Genomic DNA, 16,016 nt, shown 5'->3' with positions numbered 1-16,016 from the left:
GCAGCTCACATAACCCTCTGCGACTCAGTCTGTTCCTCTGGAAAATGGGATGACCGCTGCCTCCCAGGGTTGTGGGGAAGGAAGGCCACCAGCACCAGAACTCGTGCGATGGCTGTCACTCTGCTGGATCAGCGAAGGGCAGGACCTCCAGGCCCAGGGTAGGGAGCAGGGGCCTCGCTCCCCTGATTCAACCCCAGACCAAACCTGCCCTGCCCTGCCCCACCCTCAAGTTCCACCAGCGAAGCCCTAGACAGAGACACAGGGGACCGCGCTGGCGGGGATAGCACCGTTTATTAAGAAAGATCAAGACAAAGACCACAGGAGGGTCCTCTCGGGACACAGGGGCCAGGCGTCCTGGCCCAGCATCTGGGGAGCTACTGGTGGGGAGGGTGCTTGCCCCCCGTTGGGCCCTCAGGTTCCCGCAGACGGGGCAGGGGTGCCGTGGCCCTTCCTGTCCCTCCGTCATGAGTCCTGGCTTCCCCCACCTGAGGCACTCGCTCTTTGCACCAGCACCCCCTCCCCCCATATCGCTTGGGCCTTCACCTCCAGATCAGTGGGGGGATTGGCGGGGCCCTCTCAGTGCTGGGCTCGGCCTGCGGCAGCTCCTGGCAGGAGCTGGGGTGGTTTCCCTTGTGGCCCCTGAGGGCGGGGGCCCTGGAGTAGGTGTTGGGTGGGGGGGATGCAGACCAGCTGGTCAGGCAGAGGTGAAGGTGGAGGGGGGCTGGGACATGGTCTAACGGGGTGGGGCTGGGGGCTGCCTGACCAGGGGTGAGCTGCCTTTTGCTCCACAGTTGGCACTAAAGAGTTTCTGCTACCCAGAGGAGGGTGGCAAAGGCCACTGCGACGCCCTCTGCTCCTAGTGGCTGGTGAGGACCCAGGCTGTACGCCACGGTTGGCTCTTGTCGGGACAAGGGCTGCAGTCACGGGTGGCCCGGCTCTGCGCTGGGGCTCTGCCCTGGTGGGGGCGCTGCTGAGGCCCCTCAGCCACCATGCCTGCCCCTCTGAGGCGCCTGCCCCCAGCCAGCCCGCCCTGTTCCCCAGCCTGCGGCTTTGCCCACGTGTGTCTGGGTGGGGGGTGGCATGCCCACCCTCCAGTCCAGCCCAGGGCGGTAGCAGCAAAGCGTGGCATCGCCTCAGTTTCTTACAAAATATTCATCATAATAATATTAATAATAGACCCGACGATGTGGGGCTGGGGCGCTGCCCAGGAGTCCTTGCGGGCGGGCAGCTGCCTACGAGGGGCAGGGCCGCGTGCCGGCCCCCGCCTGGGTGCTGTGCTGCAGGTCCAGGGGCTGTGGGGGCGGGGCGCCCGGCCCCGCTGAGTGCAGCACCAGGTTCCTGAGACAGCCCGTGATGCCCGAGGAGAACCTGCCCCCGGTCAGGGTGGCCACGTCGGGGGCTCCGCCTGCGGGGGGAGAGGACGGGACTGGTCAGTGCCAGGGGCCCCCGAGGAGAGGGTGTGTGTGTGCTGGGCTCTGCACCGAGGCCCCAGCCCAGGACTCACCGACGTAGATGCTGCTCTTGGTGTTGATGGCCACGTTCGGGCCCGGGGACTGGCCGCTGACCAGCTCCTCGCCGTCCACCTGGATGGAGCCCCTCCGGCCCTCTCTGTGGGTGCGGGACTGGGTCAGACCCTTCCTTCACCGCCAGGCCTCCGTGCCTTCTGGCCCCGAGAGCCCCGCCCATTTCCACACACGCGAGACGTCTGCATCCGGAGTCCTTCCTCCCTCCCAGATAAGAGATGCGCACCCCCCAGCTTCCCAGCACCCAGGTTTCACCCACCTGTAGGTGCTTACTGGGGTCCTCCCCCCTTCCCCCCCATACGGAGTTCTGTTCTGCCCTGAAGTCTGGGCTTCAAGTTGCCTCCCCAGAGCCCACCGCCTGCCTCCCCAGGCTGGTGGGGCCCCTTCCCTCGTGTCCGTGGGCTCCCTTACCGCAGGGCCGTCACCCGATGCCACTCGCCGTCGTTGACGGGGTCCTCAGAGACAAGGCGGGCCTCCCCGCTGCCCAGCTGGTAGCTGTGGTCACACAGGCCCAGGGAGGGTGAGGTGGGCAGGACAGGAGTGCGGGTGGGGGGTGGGGGGGGTGGGACACGGGGAACTGCAGCTCCTTGTGGGAAGAGCCACGGGCTGAGCAGACGGGAAGCTACGGGGAGGGAGAGGGGGGAGAGCCAGGGGAGGGAGAGGACCCACCTGAAGACAAGGTGCCCGTCCTGAAGGCCGAGACTGAGGAAGTCCTTCCCGTGGCTGGCGTCCCCCGCCTCCTGCCAGGGAAGCACAGGGTGTCTGGGGTGCCCAGCCTGGAGAGCCGAGGCCCCTGAGGAGGTGGCCTCTGCCTCTTTCTTTCCCGCCGCCTGCTGGGCGCCCACACTCACCATGCCCTGCCAGAGCAGCAGGCCGCTGGCTGTGCTGGTCCGAACTTCCAGCTGGATGGTCTCGGGCACCCTGGGCAGGCTGGTGGGGGAGGAGGAGGGAGGAAAGGGGGGTGGATAAGTGAGGGGGCAGGAGTCCCAGGTTCCCACTCCCCTCGCCGGGCTCCCAGGCTCTCACCTCCTGGGGAAGACGTAGCTGGGGAGGACTAGGAAGCCACCATCGTCGAAATAGGCTCCGTACTGCCCCGGGGCATCTGCGGGAGGAAAAGGGGGTAGGAGACAGCTGCTACCCTTCCCGTGGTGCCCACCTGGCATCGTGTCCCCTACCTCCTCCCGTCACGTAGGACCAGGGGCCTCTGAACCTGCAGGCCCTGGAGACCCAGGGGGCCATGGACAGAACTCAGGGGCCTGTGAGCTTGGACAGAAAACACGAGGGCTCTGTGTTCACGCTCGTCTCGCTGACATTTAGCAGTTTCTTTAGTTGGAGGCAACCAAGGAAAGGGGCGGCAGGAGGACCGTGGCTTCCTGAACCCAGCTGGAAGGCAAGTCCACTCAGCTTCCCCGGAAAACACGTACCGTTGCCCCCACTGCCTTCAAGATGCCAGTCGGACTCCGCGGTGCCATGCCTAGGGCCTGTGGGGAAAGGCAGGGTCCAGTCAGCGGGCACCGACGCTGTGCAGTCCCCAGAGCTCCGAAAAAGGATGCAGGAGAAGCTGGGCAGTTACCTTGCTGGCAGCGTGGGCCGGAGAAGCCGGGGGGACAGAGGCAGTGGGTGCCCTGGCAGGTGCCCCCGTGCAGGCAGGGCTCACGGAGCTGGCAGGGGTTCACCTCGTGCTCACAGAGGTCTCCTGCGGGGCACGGCAGCGGTGAGGGGCCCGGGCCGGCGTCGCTGCTGACCACCCCACGCCCCGCCCTCTCCCAGGGCCCGGGCAGCTCACACACCTTTGAAGCCGTCGCGACACAGACACTGAAACTCGAACTCGCCAGCGGGGAAGCACGTGGCGCCGTTCAGGCACGGCTGGCGCTCACACGGGGAGCTGTCGTAGCACTGCCCGACGCCCCGGCTGCCCAGGAAGCTGTAGGTGAGGTCCAGCCGCTTCCCGTTCACTGACACCTGTGGGCATGGGGACACTGGAGGACTCGGGCCACACAGGAGGTGGGGCACTGGCCCACCAGCAGAGAGGATGCAGCAGGGGTAGCTGGGAACCCAAGCTGGAATTTGAGTGGTAACAGGGGACGGTCGGGTAGGGAAGGGAGAGACAGGAGCACCTACTGTGTGCCACCAGCACCCATCAGTGCAGCCAATCCTCGGTACAGCCCTTCATATTAGGTGTAACGACCCCATTTTGCAGAGGAGGACACAGAGGCTCACAGGGGACGTTTCTGCTCCCGAGGGCCTCCCGCTGGCGGCAGGTGGGGGCGTCTGGTTCCCCGCCCCCTGCCCTCCTTGTCCTCCGGAAGCCGCTCCTCACCTCACCCAGGCAGCCTTGGAAGGGAGTGCTCATGTTGGTGGCCGGGGACAGCTTCACCGAGGGCTCCACTCCGCCGAGGTAGAGGAGGGTGTGCAGGTTGAGGCCTTGGCTCTTGCCCGGGGAGGAGCGCTGCACGGGGCGCCCGCCGTCCACCCGCAGGCTGCCGTCCTTGTTGAGGCGCTCGGCGGACACGCGGTGCCAGCGGCCCAGGGCCAGTGGCTCTGCGCTCCTCAGCACAGCCAGCCCTGGGGAGAACGCGGGAGGGAGGGAGGCTGGCACCCGGATGGCCCCCTGCCCTGGCCGACCCGCACCGGGCCGGGGAGCTCCGTCGGCCTCCCGGTGTGCCACAGGAGCCGGAGAGGTGGAGGGGCTGGGAGTCACACACTCAGGAGGGATGGGAAGGAGCAGGGAACCCCAATGGGTCTGACTTCCGAATCCACTCCTCTGAGCCTCCTCAGGGCACAGGGCTTGGTGGTGCCCAGGGCCCAGCTGCACGCGGAGGCCAGCGCTCACCTGACCCCAGCTCGTAGCGGAACTCCAGGTGGCCGCCAGCCATGGCCAGCGACACGAAGTCCTCCACGGGCTCGCGCTTGCCCCCGCTGAACAGCAGGATCCCGCTGGGCGCCAGCGGCTTGAACTCGATGTCCAGGCGCAGCTCGTGGTGCGTGTTGGTGAGGGCGGGCAGCACCAGGTAGGAGCCGATGCCCGACATGGAGGGCGTCGTCACGGTCACACCTGCAGCAGCCACGGCTCAGTCAGGGGGAGTGGGGACACCAGGATCCCAGGAGGGGTCCATTCTACTCAGCCTCACTCTGGGGTCCCTGCCCACCTCACTCGCTAGTCCTGGCGGCTGGAGATCCGTGGAGCCATAGCTGTGGCTGCACAGGAACTCCTGGCCCACCCGGCACGCAGACCAGGCCTGAAGGGTCCCTAATAAGGTGGGCATCCCTCTGCGGGACTCTCCCATAAGGGAGTGGGACTGGGCAGAAGCTTGGCCAGCTGACTTTGAGGCCCTCTGGCTCTGGCATCATTTAATTTAATAAATTAATTATTGTTGTTTTTTTTTGTGTTTTTTTTTTTTACCAGTGTAACACATTTTATAAAGAGTACATTCTAAATTAATGATAAAAATGTAAATACGTAAACCAGTAACATAGTTATTTATCATTGTCAAGTATTATGTACTATCCATAATTGTATGTGTTATGTTATTTATTTATTTACTTTGTGTGTATATATATACACACACACACATATATATAATATATTTATTTATTTTATTTTTAAAAAAATATATTTTATTGATTTTTTACAGAGAGAAAGAGAGAGGGATAGAGAGTTAGAAGCATCGATGAGAAACATCAATCAGCTGCCTCTTGCACACCCACTACTGGGGATGTGCCCGCAACCAAGGTACATGCCCTTGACTGGAATCAAACCCGGGACCTTTCAGTCCGCAGGCCAACGTGAGCCAAACCGGTTTCGGCGTATATATATATATATTTAAGGTATTATATGTCTGGCATCATTTTACCATTCTAGGGCCCAGCATGGCCTCAGAGGGCCCCTGCCCAGCCTCCCCCATCCTTCCTGGGACCCCTGGGTGGGGAGGGGGCGTCTCAGGCTGGGCTCTACTCACCCTCCTCACACCTGGGCCCCGAGCGGCCCAGGTGACAGCGGCAGGTGTAGCCTCGGCCATCGGGCCGGTTTACACAGGTGGCGTCGGGCCCACAGGCCTCTGGGGGACACACAGGCCATGAGAAGGACACTGAGGACATAGTCCTGACGCCAAAGCCCCACCTATGGCATCCCAGGGGCCTCGGCTCCCTAGGGCTTGGCCAGACCAAGGAGGAGGAATGGGTGAGAGCAAGGGCCAGAGGAGGCAGCGGGACAGCATGATGGGAACTGAATGAGGACACAACAGTATGGGGGCAGCTAATGGGGCGAGTGCCTTGGTAATGGATGGGAAGGTGGCATTACCTGGGTTGCATGGGTGGGAGAGAGGTGAGCACTGGGCAGCAGGATTGGGGGTAGGTACTCGGGTGGCAGAGGTGGGAGGCAGAGTGAGCATTAGGTGGCAGGGACAGAGGTCAGTATCTGGGAGGAATGGTAAGTGCTGGGTGAGGGTGAGAGCGTGTGGTAAGCCCATGCATGTCGTAGCCGGGGTCCAGGTGGATGTGAAGGGGCACAGGCAGGTGGTCCGGGTGACAGTGATCGGGAGGTGGGTCCGCACCTGGGTGGCAGTGCAGGGCCTGGGAGTGCTCACAGCGGCTCCCGGTGAAGCCAGCTGGGCAGATGCACAGGTAGCTGCTGCTCTCCGAGTCCTGGCACCAGCCCCCGTTCTGTAAGGCACCCCGAAACATCAGGCCAAGGAATCCGGCTCTCCCGCTCCCCACGGGGCTCTGCCACAGCGAGGGCGTGGCCAGGGGCAGCCAGGTGGCACGTGAGGCGTGGGGTTACCTGGCACGGCTGGTCCCGGCAGGTGGGGCAGTGGGAGATGCCGTGTGCTGTGAGGTTGAAGTCGTGGAAGACGATCTCCTCACCCTGGATTTGTAGCTCCCGGACACAGCCTGGGGGGAAGGGGGACAGGTGGGTGAGCAAAGGTGGGGTGCTCATCCCAACCACACTTTTCTTTTTTTTTTTTTTAAATATATTTTTATTGATTTTTTTTCCAGAGAGGAAGGGAGAGAGATAGAGAGCTAGAAACATCGACGAGAGAGAAACATCGATCAGCTGCCTCCTGCTCACCCCCTACTGGGGATGTGCCCGCAACCAAGATACATGTCCTTGACCGGAATCGAACCCGGGACCCTTCAGTCTGCAGGCCTGCGCGGCGCTCTATCCACTGAGCCAAACCGGTTTCGGCCTAACCACACTGCGCAGGCCCTCCCAGGCTCCGATGGGCGGGCGCTGGAAAGGCCGGGCAGGGCTGCAGACGGGGAGGGGGCTCACCTATGAAGCCGCTGCTCAGCCCGGCTTTGGGGATGGCGCCGTAGTCAGGGTAGCCGCCCAGGTAGAGCTCCTCATTCAGGTCCAGGCCCTGGAACTTGCCCTGGGGAGCGGAGAGGTCAGGAACGGCAGGCAGGCTGGGTGGAGTGGGGCCGGGGCCGGGGATGCGGGGATGGGCTGGGTCTCACCTGGGAGCTGCCGTTGACTGGGGCCAGGCTGCCCACAATCAGGGAGCCCTGGGTGAGGCTGCGCAGCAGGGTCACCGTGTGGAACTGGCCCAGCACCAGCGGCGTGGGGTGGCGGATGGTGGCCATGCCTGAGCCCGCGTCAAACCTACTCCACGGGGCAGGGCCAGGGCGAGAGAGGGAGGATGTCTGGTTCGTAAGAAGGGCTGGGCAGGGGGCCCAGACTGGGCAAAGGTGATGTCACCTTCACCCGCAGTCTTGCTCCAGTTCCTGTGCCTGCCTCGTCACCAGCCCCATTACCCACTCCCAGCTTGCCCCATCCCTGTGCCTTCCCTAGCGCTTCTCTTCCCCTACACTCCTGCCCTGGGGACGGATCCGGACTAGCCCCCAGGGTTCTAATTGCCTGGGTCCTGAGGCCCTGCAGCCTAGCACCTGGCCTCACTGCCCCTCTGAGATCACCTTGTTTCTTCCCATCTTTGTTTACGGCTAGTCTTCCCCAGCTAGAATATACGTCCCCACAAGTGCCTGGCACATAGCCGGTGCTCAACAAGTAACTGTTGCACGAATGAATGAATCTCGGACTGCAGCAGTCCCAGCTCCTAAGGATGCACTTGTCCGCCGCCCCCTGTAAATGGGGAGGGGGAGGGTCTCACCGGAACTCGGGCCTCCCGCCCACGAGGCCGAAGGAGATAAAGTCGGGCAGCCTGTTGGCCAGGTTGGTGCGGCTGCCGGGGATCCGCTTCTGCCCGTTGTACAGCAGCATCCCTGGGGGGGAGGGGGTGCAGATGTGTAAGAGCCTCCCAGCCAGCTATGGGCTCCCTGTGTGCCCAGCCAAGCATGGACCACCCACGCTTGCGAGCCCTTCACTCTGACAGCTGTCCCTCCCCTGGGACACCCCACACAGCCAGAGCCTCCCCACTACCTCAGGGTGTGCCCTGACCGAAGGCCTTGCTGACGGCTCCTAGACAGACCCTGAATTGGCTTCACTCACACTGTGGGGTCTACCTGAACGAGGTGATGGAGGCAGAACTCACCTGAGTAGAGGAGGAGGCCTGGACAGGGAAAGTCAGAGACCCGCGAGAGGTGGGAGGAGACAGATGAGAGAGAAGAGAGGAGGAAAGGGTGAGAGATGGGAGGGGGAGGGAAGACGGAGCGGAGATAAGAACAGGAAGGTGGGACAGGAGGGCTGGGTGTCAATGCACTGATGGCAGGGGGACCATGGGAGACTTAGACGAGAGACGAGACGTCATGGAGGTGGGGATGGAGAAGAGAGGAGGCGTGAGAGAGGGCCCCGAGGGGAGGCCCGGCAGGCCTGGGGACTCCAGGACAGGGGAGGGCTGAGGGAGATGAGGAGGACGGGGGGGGGTTACCAGGGCTCATAACATGATGGCAGTTACACCAGGCCTCCCCCCAATCGGCTTCTCTCCTGCTCACCATCAGCTGAGTCAGGCCGGAAGGTGATCTTGATCTCAAACTTTCTGTAGGCGTCCTTGATGGTGGGCAGTGGCAGGAAGGAGTGGGGGGTCTGCGTGAAGTAGGGCACCACCCGCTCTGCTGGCAGAGAGCAGAGTTAGAGACGGTGCCCACCAGGCAGCGGGCAGGGCACCACTGTCCGGGGTGCCGTCTTACCTGGCACCTGCAGGTCGGCGAAGGCTTTGACCTTGCCCTGGCGGTTAGTGGCGGTGCAGACGTAGGTGCCCGCGTCCTGGGGTCGAACCGAGGGCAGCAGCAGCATGTTGTTCTCCACGCGGCTGCCAGGCGGCAGGTTCCCATCCAGCTGCAAACACACCCACACTCTGGACCCTGGCCCGAGCCTGCACCCCCCACAGGGCCTGTCTCCCATGTCTGTCAGGCCCACCCTCAAACCCTGAGAGCTCCGTGCCAAGCCTGGGCCACAGCCTGGGGGCACCGAGACGGTGAAGATCTGGTGGCTGACCCTCAGGCATGCCCACTGGTCCCCTGCCAGGCCTTTACCTTGCTCCATTTGATGTCGGGAGTAGGGTAGCCAGAGGCCATGCAGGGGAAGGCGGCTGCAGAACCAGCAGGCACACGGACCTCCGGGGGTGTTGAGATCTGGGGCAAGGCTAAGAGGGAGGAAGGAGACAGAGGCTGTGAACGGGACGACAGCCATAGTTTGTGAGCCTAGCCTATGTCCTGACGTGTTCGTTCCTGGTGGCACAGGTGGAACCGGGCAGAGGCAGGACCCAGGAACAGGTTCATCTGACTCCACAGCCCAAGACGCTTCAACACAGCTGGCCAGAAAATGGTGCAGTCCATTGGGGACCTGGGAAGGGGTATTGTTGGGAGCTAGCAGAGTTGAGGCAAGCAACTCAGTCTTAAGGAAATGGAATTGGGTTCCTTCTAGCAGAGGTTGTGTGGTGCCCTGAGGGCTTGGCCAGAAGATAAGATTAACCTGGGGCTTAGCATCTCCTGTCTTCCTGCCTCTTCCCCTTCCTGATCCTCCCCCCTAGATAGCCCAGCCTTGGAATATTGCACCTTGGAATGTCACACCGCCTCTGGCAATTAGTCAATCCTGTGTTGTCATACCAAAGACCCCCCTGCATAGGGGGCCCTGCCCCCCTTTGTCTCTGCTGTATAAATACAGCCATTTCAGAGAATAAAACTGAGGCTTGATCAGAACCTTGTCTTGCCTCCATTCTTTCCGCGTTCCTTGTTTGATTCATTCTCTTAGGTGGTTCCTGCATGCCCCCCGTTGTTGTCCCGAGGGTCGGGACAGGGTATGTCCTAGGGCAGTGTGGGTCAGGAAGTTAGGGGGCAGGGCATAGTGTTTGGGGTGAAAAGGAATTGCCTTTGAAGAAAGCACAGCTTTGCGTCTGCTCTGCATCCACTGCCCTTGTTTTATTCTCTGTTATGTCTGTTTGGTGTCTACAGGTCTCAGCCCTCAGACTGGGCTGTAGGTCTCCCTCATCAGAACAGGTGCTCTAGTAGGTGAGGACTGCATATCCACTTTCCTTTGATGCCCCTGGGGGGAGCCTTTTCCTGCAAGTCCCAGCCTGATCCAGAGGAACACTTACTTTTATCCCCTGCTGCCACCGCTCTTAGGAAACCTGCCTCTTAAATACACAAAATTGAAACTTCCCAAGAGAGTGGAAAGGAAGAGTAGAGCAGGCAAGGCAGGGGATGGCAGCCTGCGACACCCCTGCCACACCCTCCAGTCCCCGCGGGGGCCCCTGCGGGCCCTCACCTTGCACGAGCAGCAGCACGTGGGACTGGGTGGTGCCGGCGGCGTTGGTGGCGGTGCAGCGGTACTGCCCAGCATCAGCCAGCTCCACGTGGGCAATCCTGACGATGCCTCCGCTCTGCATGATGCCAGGCCGCAGGCGTCCTCCGACTTTGCTCCATGTCACCTGAGGCTTGGGGTCGCCCATGGCCAGGCACTCAAACTCCACAGCGTGGCCGACCACCACGGAGTGCACGGAAGTCCGGATGTTGATGAGCACTGAGGGCAGGGCTGCGGGAGGAGGAGGCAAAGGCAGCATGAGGCCAACCTGCTGCAGGCCTGAGAGCGCGGGAAAAGGTGGGCACTGGAGCCTTAGACATTCATTCATTTCTTCATTCACATTTAAAAAAATATATATATTTTATTGATTTTCTTACAGAGAGGAAGGGAGAGAGATAGAGAACTAGAAACATTGATGAGAGAGAAACATCGACCAGCTGCCTCTTGCACACCCCCCCACTGGGGATGTGCCCGCAACCAGTGTACATGCCTCTGGCCGGAATCAAACCTGGGGCCTTTCAGTCCGCAGACCGACGCTCTACCACTGAGCCAAACCGGTTTCGGCACTTTTTTTTTTTAATATTTTTTTTTTATTGATTTTTTTACAGAGAGGAAGGGAGAGGGATAGAGAATTAGAAACATCAATGAGAGAGAAATATCGATCAGCTGCCTCCTGCGTACCCCCTACTGGGGATGTGTCTTGCAACCAAGGTACATGCCCTTGACCGGAATCGAACCTGGGGCCCTACAGTACATCCTGCAGGCCAACGCTCTAGCCACTGAGCCAAATCAACTAGGGCCTTCATTCACTTTTTGAAGCATTCACTCATTAGCACACTCACTATCTATTTGCTCTTTTGTTTATTCCTTTACTCACTTGTGTATCCAATGTCATTCTTCATTGGTTTGTCTGAGCACCCCCTCACTCCACCCATCTCCCTTCTTCCTTTTTCCCTTGCAATATTTATCAAACCCTCTTACTCTACGCCAGATACAAGCAAAATACAATCAGATTGTCCTCTTCATTCATAACATTGAAGGGGCTTCCTGGGGAACACGGTCCCTTTGTTCCTCATCTCTGTCCCCTGCTCCTGGCAGAGGCCTGACGCCACCATCTTACCTTGGACAACTAGCTGGGCACTGGCCTGGGCCTGTCCCCATGGTCCATAAGCCTGGCAAACATATGTGCCTTGGCAGCTCTGGTCCAAGTTATGGATTCTGTAAAGAAAAAGAAAAAAAATAGTAAGTCATCAGTGAATAAAAACAATTGATGAGAATACTTTGCAATTGCACGGGAGTTCAAAACCACCAGAGATCAGCACACTGTGCCACTTTGAGTTCCCAGAAACCATGTGAGGTAGGCAGGGTGGCATCACAGCACTCATTTTGGACCAACACCTTATGGTATAGAGAGCAGTGTTTTTCAACCTTTTTTGGGCAAAGGCACACTTGTTTCATGAAAAAAATCACAAGGCACACCACCATTAGAAAATGTTAAAAAATTTAACTCTGTGCCTATATTGACTATATATAAAGTAATTCTCTTGAATAAGAATCAAATAAACACAAAGTATTTTATAATTACTTTATTATGAAATATTAAGTAAACAAAATAGTGAAAAATTATAAAATTCTTGTCTTGTCTGCACCTACGGCACACCAGGCAACATCTCGCGGCACACTAGTGTGCCGCGGAACAGCGGTTGAAAAACGCTGGTATAGAGCTCAAGATAAAAGTTATCAATCTGCAGAGCTGCAATATGGATCAAGTGTCTATATCCGGCCACAGAGCCTGAGCTCTTTCCTCTATCAGAATACGGATAGGGGCCGCTCTTTACTAAAGACTTTGCATATGCTAAGCACGGTGTCAAGTGCTTTAGATAACTTCATGTTGATCTCACAACCCACTGCACAGTTAACACTGAGGTCAGAGGTGAAGTGACTTGCCCAAGGACACTGCTTCATGTGGAGCCCCAAGAAGGAGGGTATTCTAACAGCCCCACTGCACACCAGGGCCAGCGTGCCCAAGGCCAGTCCTGCTCCCGTCCCCACTCACCGGAGCACCCCATCCTGCACGCTGTGGCCAGGAGGCAGCTGACCCCCTTGCTTGATCCAGCGGAGCTGGGTGTCTTGGTCGTTAGGCACGGCGCAATGGAACTCCACACTGGCCCCGATGCTCTTGGTCTCCAGCTGAGGCGTGACCTGAACGGTGGGTGTGGCTTCTTCTGGGCTGGGGGTCGCAGGGAGAGAGTCGGAGGTGCCTGCGGGGACATATGTGTGTGTGTGTGTGTGTGTGACCCCAAGATGCCTGATGCCTCCCCAGGACCCAGGGAGCCCCATCCTAAAACTGAGGGAATATTCTTCTCCCGGAAGCTTCTCTGATCAAAGAAAAAGACTTTTCATTTGCTCGTTCATGCAGCCATCCAATCAACACATATAAGAGCCTGGGAGGCACTGGGCTCTTTGCTTCCACCAGCTCTTGGCTATCCTAAGAGGATCCATGGTCATGGTGAAGGCATGGGTCCTCCAGCTGGGGACAGATGGCAGGGTAGGTGTAGATACATATTACCACCATTTACTAAGTGCCTACTGTGTGCCACCGGCTTTCTGTCCTAGTATGTGTATCTCTCTTAGTCAACCTGTGTGCTAGCATTGTTCTCTCTACTTTCCAGACAAAGAAACTGGGGAGTGAGACTGCTTGGCCATGTCTCACCACTGCCAAGTGACCGAGCTGGCCACTGAACCCAGGCCTGTGGTAGCCCAGGCTCTTGGCCAACGGGCTACATGCTTTCCCACTTCTAGAATCTGGGGCTCAACTGCACTTGCGTGGCCTTGTGTAATGGAGGGAGGAGACCACGGAGATTGGATTCTTTGGAGATCCACGGGAACCCTGGGCACGCCAGGGGTGGGCGCTGCCGTGTCACACATGCACGGTCAGCAGTGCCAGCCTTTACGGAGCCTGTTCTGGGCCCTGTGGTGGACAAGCCCGGGGCTGCTGAAGTGACTGAGCCCAAGCCCCGCCCTGAGCATCCCCTGTCTGGTAGGTGAAGTCTGGAGGATTTGGTCCTTAGGCAGCCCTTGGCAGTGCGAGGTCAATGCCAGCGGAGGGATGCAGATGTGAGAGCTGGCGGTGCTGAGAACTCAGGGATGGGGTCTTCAAGTTGTAGAGAACGGGAAAAGGCGGGATTTCCAGGTGGGGTTACGGAGGGAGGTCCTAGTGTCCTACATGGGAGGTCCCAAGATGCCCGTAGCTGGGTAAGTAAAGGGCCTGGAGGAAAGCTGACCCCTTCTGCCCAGCCTGAGCGCGGCTGCTCACCTTGAACGAGAACCACGGTGAAGGCCTCCGCCGAGCCCACCTTGTTGGTGACCTGACAGCGGTAGCGGCCGGAGTCCTCGGGGGCCACCGACTCAAAGTGAAGCACCTCGTTCCTGGCCGTCACCCTCCCAGGGAGGCCACCACCCACGCGGCTCCACTGGAAGGTGAGTGGGGGCGTCCCGTGAGCCAGGCACTGCAGCTGCAGCGCCTCCCCGGCTCGCACCGCAGCCTGCTCCGGGACCGTGGTGGCGTACGGAGGGCCTGGGGGAAGGGGACGCAGAGGTGGGGGGGGGGGGGGGGGAGAGGGAAGAACAGAGGTCAGGACGGGACAGGAGGCTTCCCAAAGAACCAAGGAAACGGAACGGTGAGCCCCACGGACTGGGGATAAGGGAACCAAAGGTCCCAGGAGGGAACGTGGGCTTTAGGCGGGAGGAGGCGCCGGGGTCTGAGGGGGCGGAAACCTTCCGGAGGGGGTTCTGCCCAGGGTGTGGCCTGGTGGGGGGAGGCAGGGCTCAGGCCGGCGTGCGGGAGGGACAGTGGCAGAGGAGGCCTTACTCTCCACGTGCAGGAGGACGGTGGCCTCGGCGTGGCCGGCGGGGCTGCTGGCGTTGCAGATGTACTGGCCCGAGTCCTGCTGGGCCACCCCGGGGATGACCAGCGTGTGGCCTTCCAGCCTGTGCTGCCAGGGCAGCGGGGAGCGCAGCTTGGACCAGTGGATGGTGGGCGTGGGGCTGCCTGTGAAGCGGAGGAGAAGGCAGCAGACGTCACCGGGCTACCTCGGGGTCCGGCTGGGAGAGCAGGGATGGTGAGGAAAAGACCTGGGTGGTCTTGCCCCTTCCTGGGAGGCACTACGCGGGCACCTCGGCCATCCCCGGGAGATGCGGCGGCATGACACCATCTTCAGGTTTCTTGTGCCTAAAAGCCAAGCCCCAGGCACCACTGCTCTGCCTGCCCCGTGTGCCGGCCCCCGTCCGCACCTGTGGCCGAGCAGCGCAGGGTGGCCGTGTGTCCAGCTTCCACAGTCAACTCAACCTCTTCAACCTGGACCTGGGGGGCCCCGGGGGTCACGTCGCCCGTGTCCACAATCACCTCCACTCGCTTCTGGGCCGTGCCCAGTGCGTTCTGAGCCTGGCACACATAGGTGCCCGCATCGGATGGCTTAGCCGATGAAATCTGGAAGAAAGCAAGGAGCCGGTCATGCGGGCACCGAGAGAGGACCGTGGCACCCGCCCCCCACGCTGCCTTGGCTTCACCTTTCCTCTCCCCTTCCTTTTGTTTTTAGCTTTCCTGTTTGGCTGCCTGAGAGCTAACACTCAACACATCCTATTGGCCCTTCTATCCATTCACCCATCAAACCACCCACCTATACATCCATAAACCTACCCATCCACTCACCTCCCCACCCACCCTTTTCCTTCCTCCCTTCCTTCCTTGCTTCCCCCTCTCTCTCTCTTCCTCCCTCCCTCCCTTCCATCTTCCAATCTACCCACTCTCCACCTATCCCATTCCTCCCTTTCTCTCTCCATCCATTCATCACCTGACTGCCCATCCAACGCTCTTTACTCCGAGCATCTGCTCAAGGACGGGCCCTGCCTGGGCCTCAGACCCAAGGATAAAAGAGCCGGGGCCTCTGGCCAGAGGAAGCCACGCCTCACCTGCAGCATCGTGTGGCTGTCCGCGAACCCAAACATCCGCTGCTCCACGTGGGTGGGGGCGCCGAGCCGCGTCCAGCGAGCGGAAGAGCGGGGCTCCCCGGCACTGACGCACTCCAGGGCGACGGCCTTTCCCACTTTCACCCGCACGGGGCCCTCGGGCAGCACAGACACCGTGGGCGGCCCTGCCGGCACACACGCAGGCTCCGTCGGTCACCCTGCCACCACCCCTTCCCAGCCACTACCGCCTGGGTGCTCGTGTCCCCACTGCACAACGTGGAAACTGAGGTTCAGAGAGGTAGGATGCCCGAGAGGGAAGCAGTGGCGGAGGGAGGATTTGAACCTGGAGGCTCTGAGCCTGAGATCGGGGGCGGGAGGGGGGGGGTGTCTGGAAACAGGAAGGTAGAGCCCGTGGGGTTGACGCCCCTCACCATGCACACTGAGGTTCACGACGCTCTGGGCCACGCCATAGGCATTGGTGGCCACGCAGCGGTAGGCACCATGGTTGCTGGGCCGGGAGCCCACAATGGTGATGATGGAGCCGTTGGGGCTGATACGGACGTTGTCTGTGGGTTGGCAATGGGGAGGGAGTGGTCAGTGAGAGTGTTCCATGTGTGGGTGCTGTCAGCAGGTGTACCTCTGCCCCAGGCCCCTGACACCGCCAGCCTGGGTGTCCAGCCCACAGGGTCACAGACGGCAAATGAGAGAGTCCTTGCAGACTCCTGGGTCCAGCCCGGGGGCCCCAAAGGGAAGGGCCTAGCCCAGGGCCACACGGTGAGTTTGGTGCCATCCTCAGCCTCTGCCTACCCACAGTAAGCGATCGCTATACA

At 60.3% G+C, this 16,016-nt stretch overlaps 1 protein-coding gene across 14 annotated transcripts in view; it reads right to left on the bottom strand.

The window, feature by feature from the left end:
• Positions 1 to 272: 272 nt before the first annotated feature.
• The window catches only part of HSPG2 (heparan sulfate proteoglycan 2), a 102,054-nt gene continuing 86,310 nt past the window's right edge, over positions 273 to 16,016 (bottom strand). For all 14 annotated transcript variants that reach the window (XM_045585047.1, XM_045585054.1, XM_045585056.1 and 11 more), the window contains 28 exons: positions 15,618 to 15,752; positions 15,190 to 15,371; positions 14,512 to 14,707; positions 14,090 to 14,269; positions 13,535 to 13,795; positions 12,275 to 12,479; positions 11,339 to 11,436; positions 10,183 to 10,449; positions 8,952 to 9,061; positions 8,607 to 8,754; positions 8,412 to 8,528; positions 7,631 to 7,742; positions 6,981 to 7,125; positions 6,796 to 6,895; positions 6,304 to 6,413; positions 6,077 to 6,185; positions 5,483 to 5,581; positions 4,357 to 4,578; positions 3,844 to 4,088; positions 3,314 to 3,485; positions 3,097 to 3,219; positions 2,948 to 3,004; positions 2,550 to 2,625; positions 2,375 to 2,453; positions 2,193 to 2,263; positions 1,935 to 2,018; positions 1,505 to 1,608; positions 273 to 1,405 (listed from right to left, as the gene is read on the bottom strand). In XM_045585047.1, the coding sequence (XP_045441003.1) occupies positions 1,233 to 1,405; positions 1,505 to 1,608; positions 1,935 to 2,018; positions 2,193 to 2,263; positions 2,375 to 2,453; positions 2,550 to 2,625; positions 2,948 to 3,004; positions 3,097 to 3,219; positions 3,314 to 3,485; positions 3,844 to 4,088; positions 4,357 to 4,578; positions 5,483 to 5,581; positions 6,077 to 6,185; positions 6,304 to 6,413; positions 6,796 to 6,895; positions 6,981 to 7,125; positions 7,631 to 7,742; positions 8,412 to 8,528; positions 8,607 to 8,754; positions 8,952 to 9,061; positions 10,183 to 10,449; positions 11,339 to 11,436; positions 12,275 to 12,479; positions 13,535 to 13,795; positions 14,090 to 14,269; positions 14,512 to 14,707; positions 15,190 to 15,371; positions 15,618 to 15,752 (3,980 nt within the window). In that variant the 3' untranslated portion in view covers positions 273 to 1,232. The remainder of the gene's footprint in view (positions 1,406 to 1,504; positions 1,609 to 1,934; positions 2,019 to 2,192; positions 2,264 to 2,374; positions 2,454 to 2,549; positions 2,626 to 2,947; positions 3,005 to 3,096; positions 3,220 to 3,313; positions 3,486 to 3,843; positions 4,089 to 4,356; positions 4,579 to 5,482; positions 5,582 to 6,076; positions 6,186 to 6,303; positions 6,414 to 6,795; positions 6,896 to 6,980; positions 7,126 to 7,630; positions 7,743 to 8,411; positions 8,529 to 8,606; positions 8,755 to 8,951; positions 9,062 to 10,182; positions 10,450 to 11,338; positions 11,437 to 12,274; positions 12,480 to 13,534; positions 13,796 to 14,089; positions 14,270 to 14,511; positions 14,708 to 15,189; positions 15,372 to 15,617; positions 15,753 to 16,016) is intronic.

Source organism: Pipistrellus kuhlii, unplaced genomic scaffold (genome assembly GCF_014108245.1).
Source record: "Pipistrellus kuhlii isolate mPipKuh1 unplaced genomic scaffold, mPipKuh1.p scaffold_m20_p_2, whole genome shotgun sequence".
Classification (NCBI taxonomy): domain Eukaryota; kingdom Metazoa; phylum Chordata; class Mammalia; order Chiroptera; family Vespertilionidae; genus Pipistrellus; species Pipistrellus kuhlii.
Note: the sequence above shows the minus strand (reverse complement) of the source record. Positions and strands in the feature narration are given on the sequence as shown.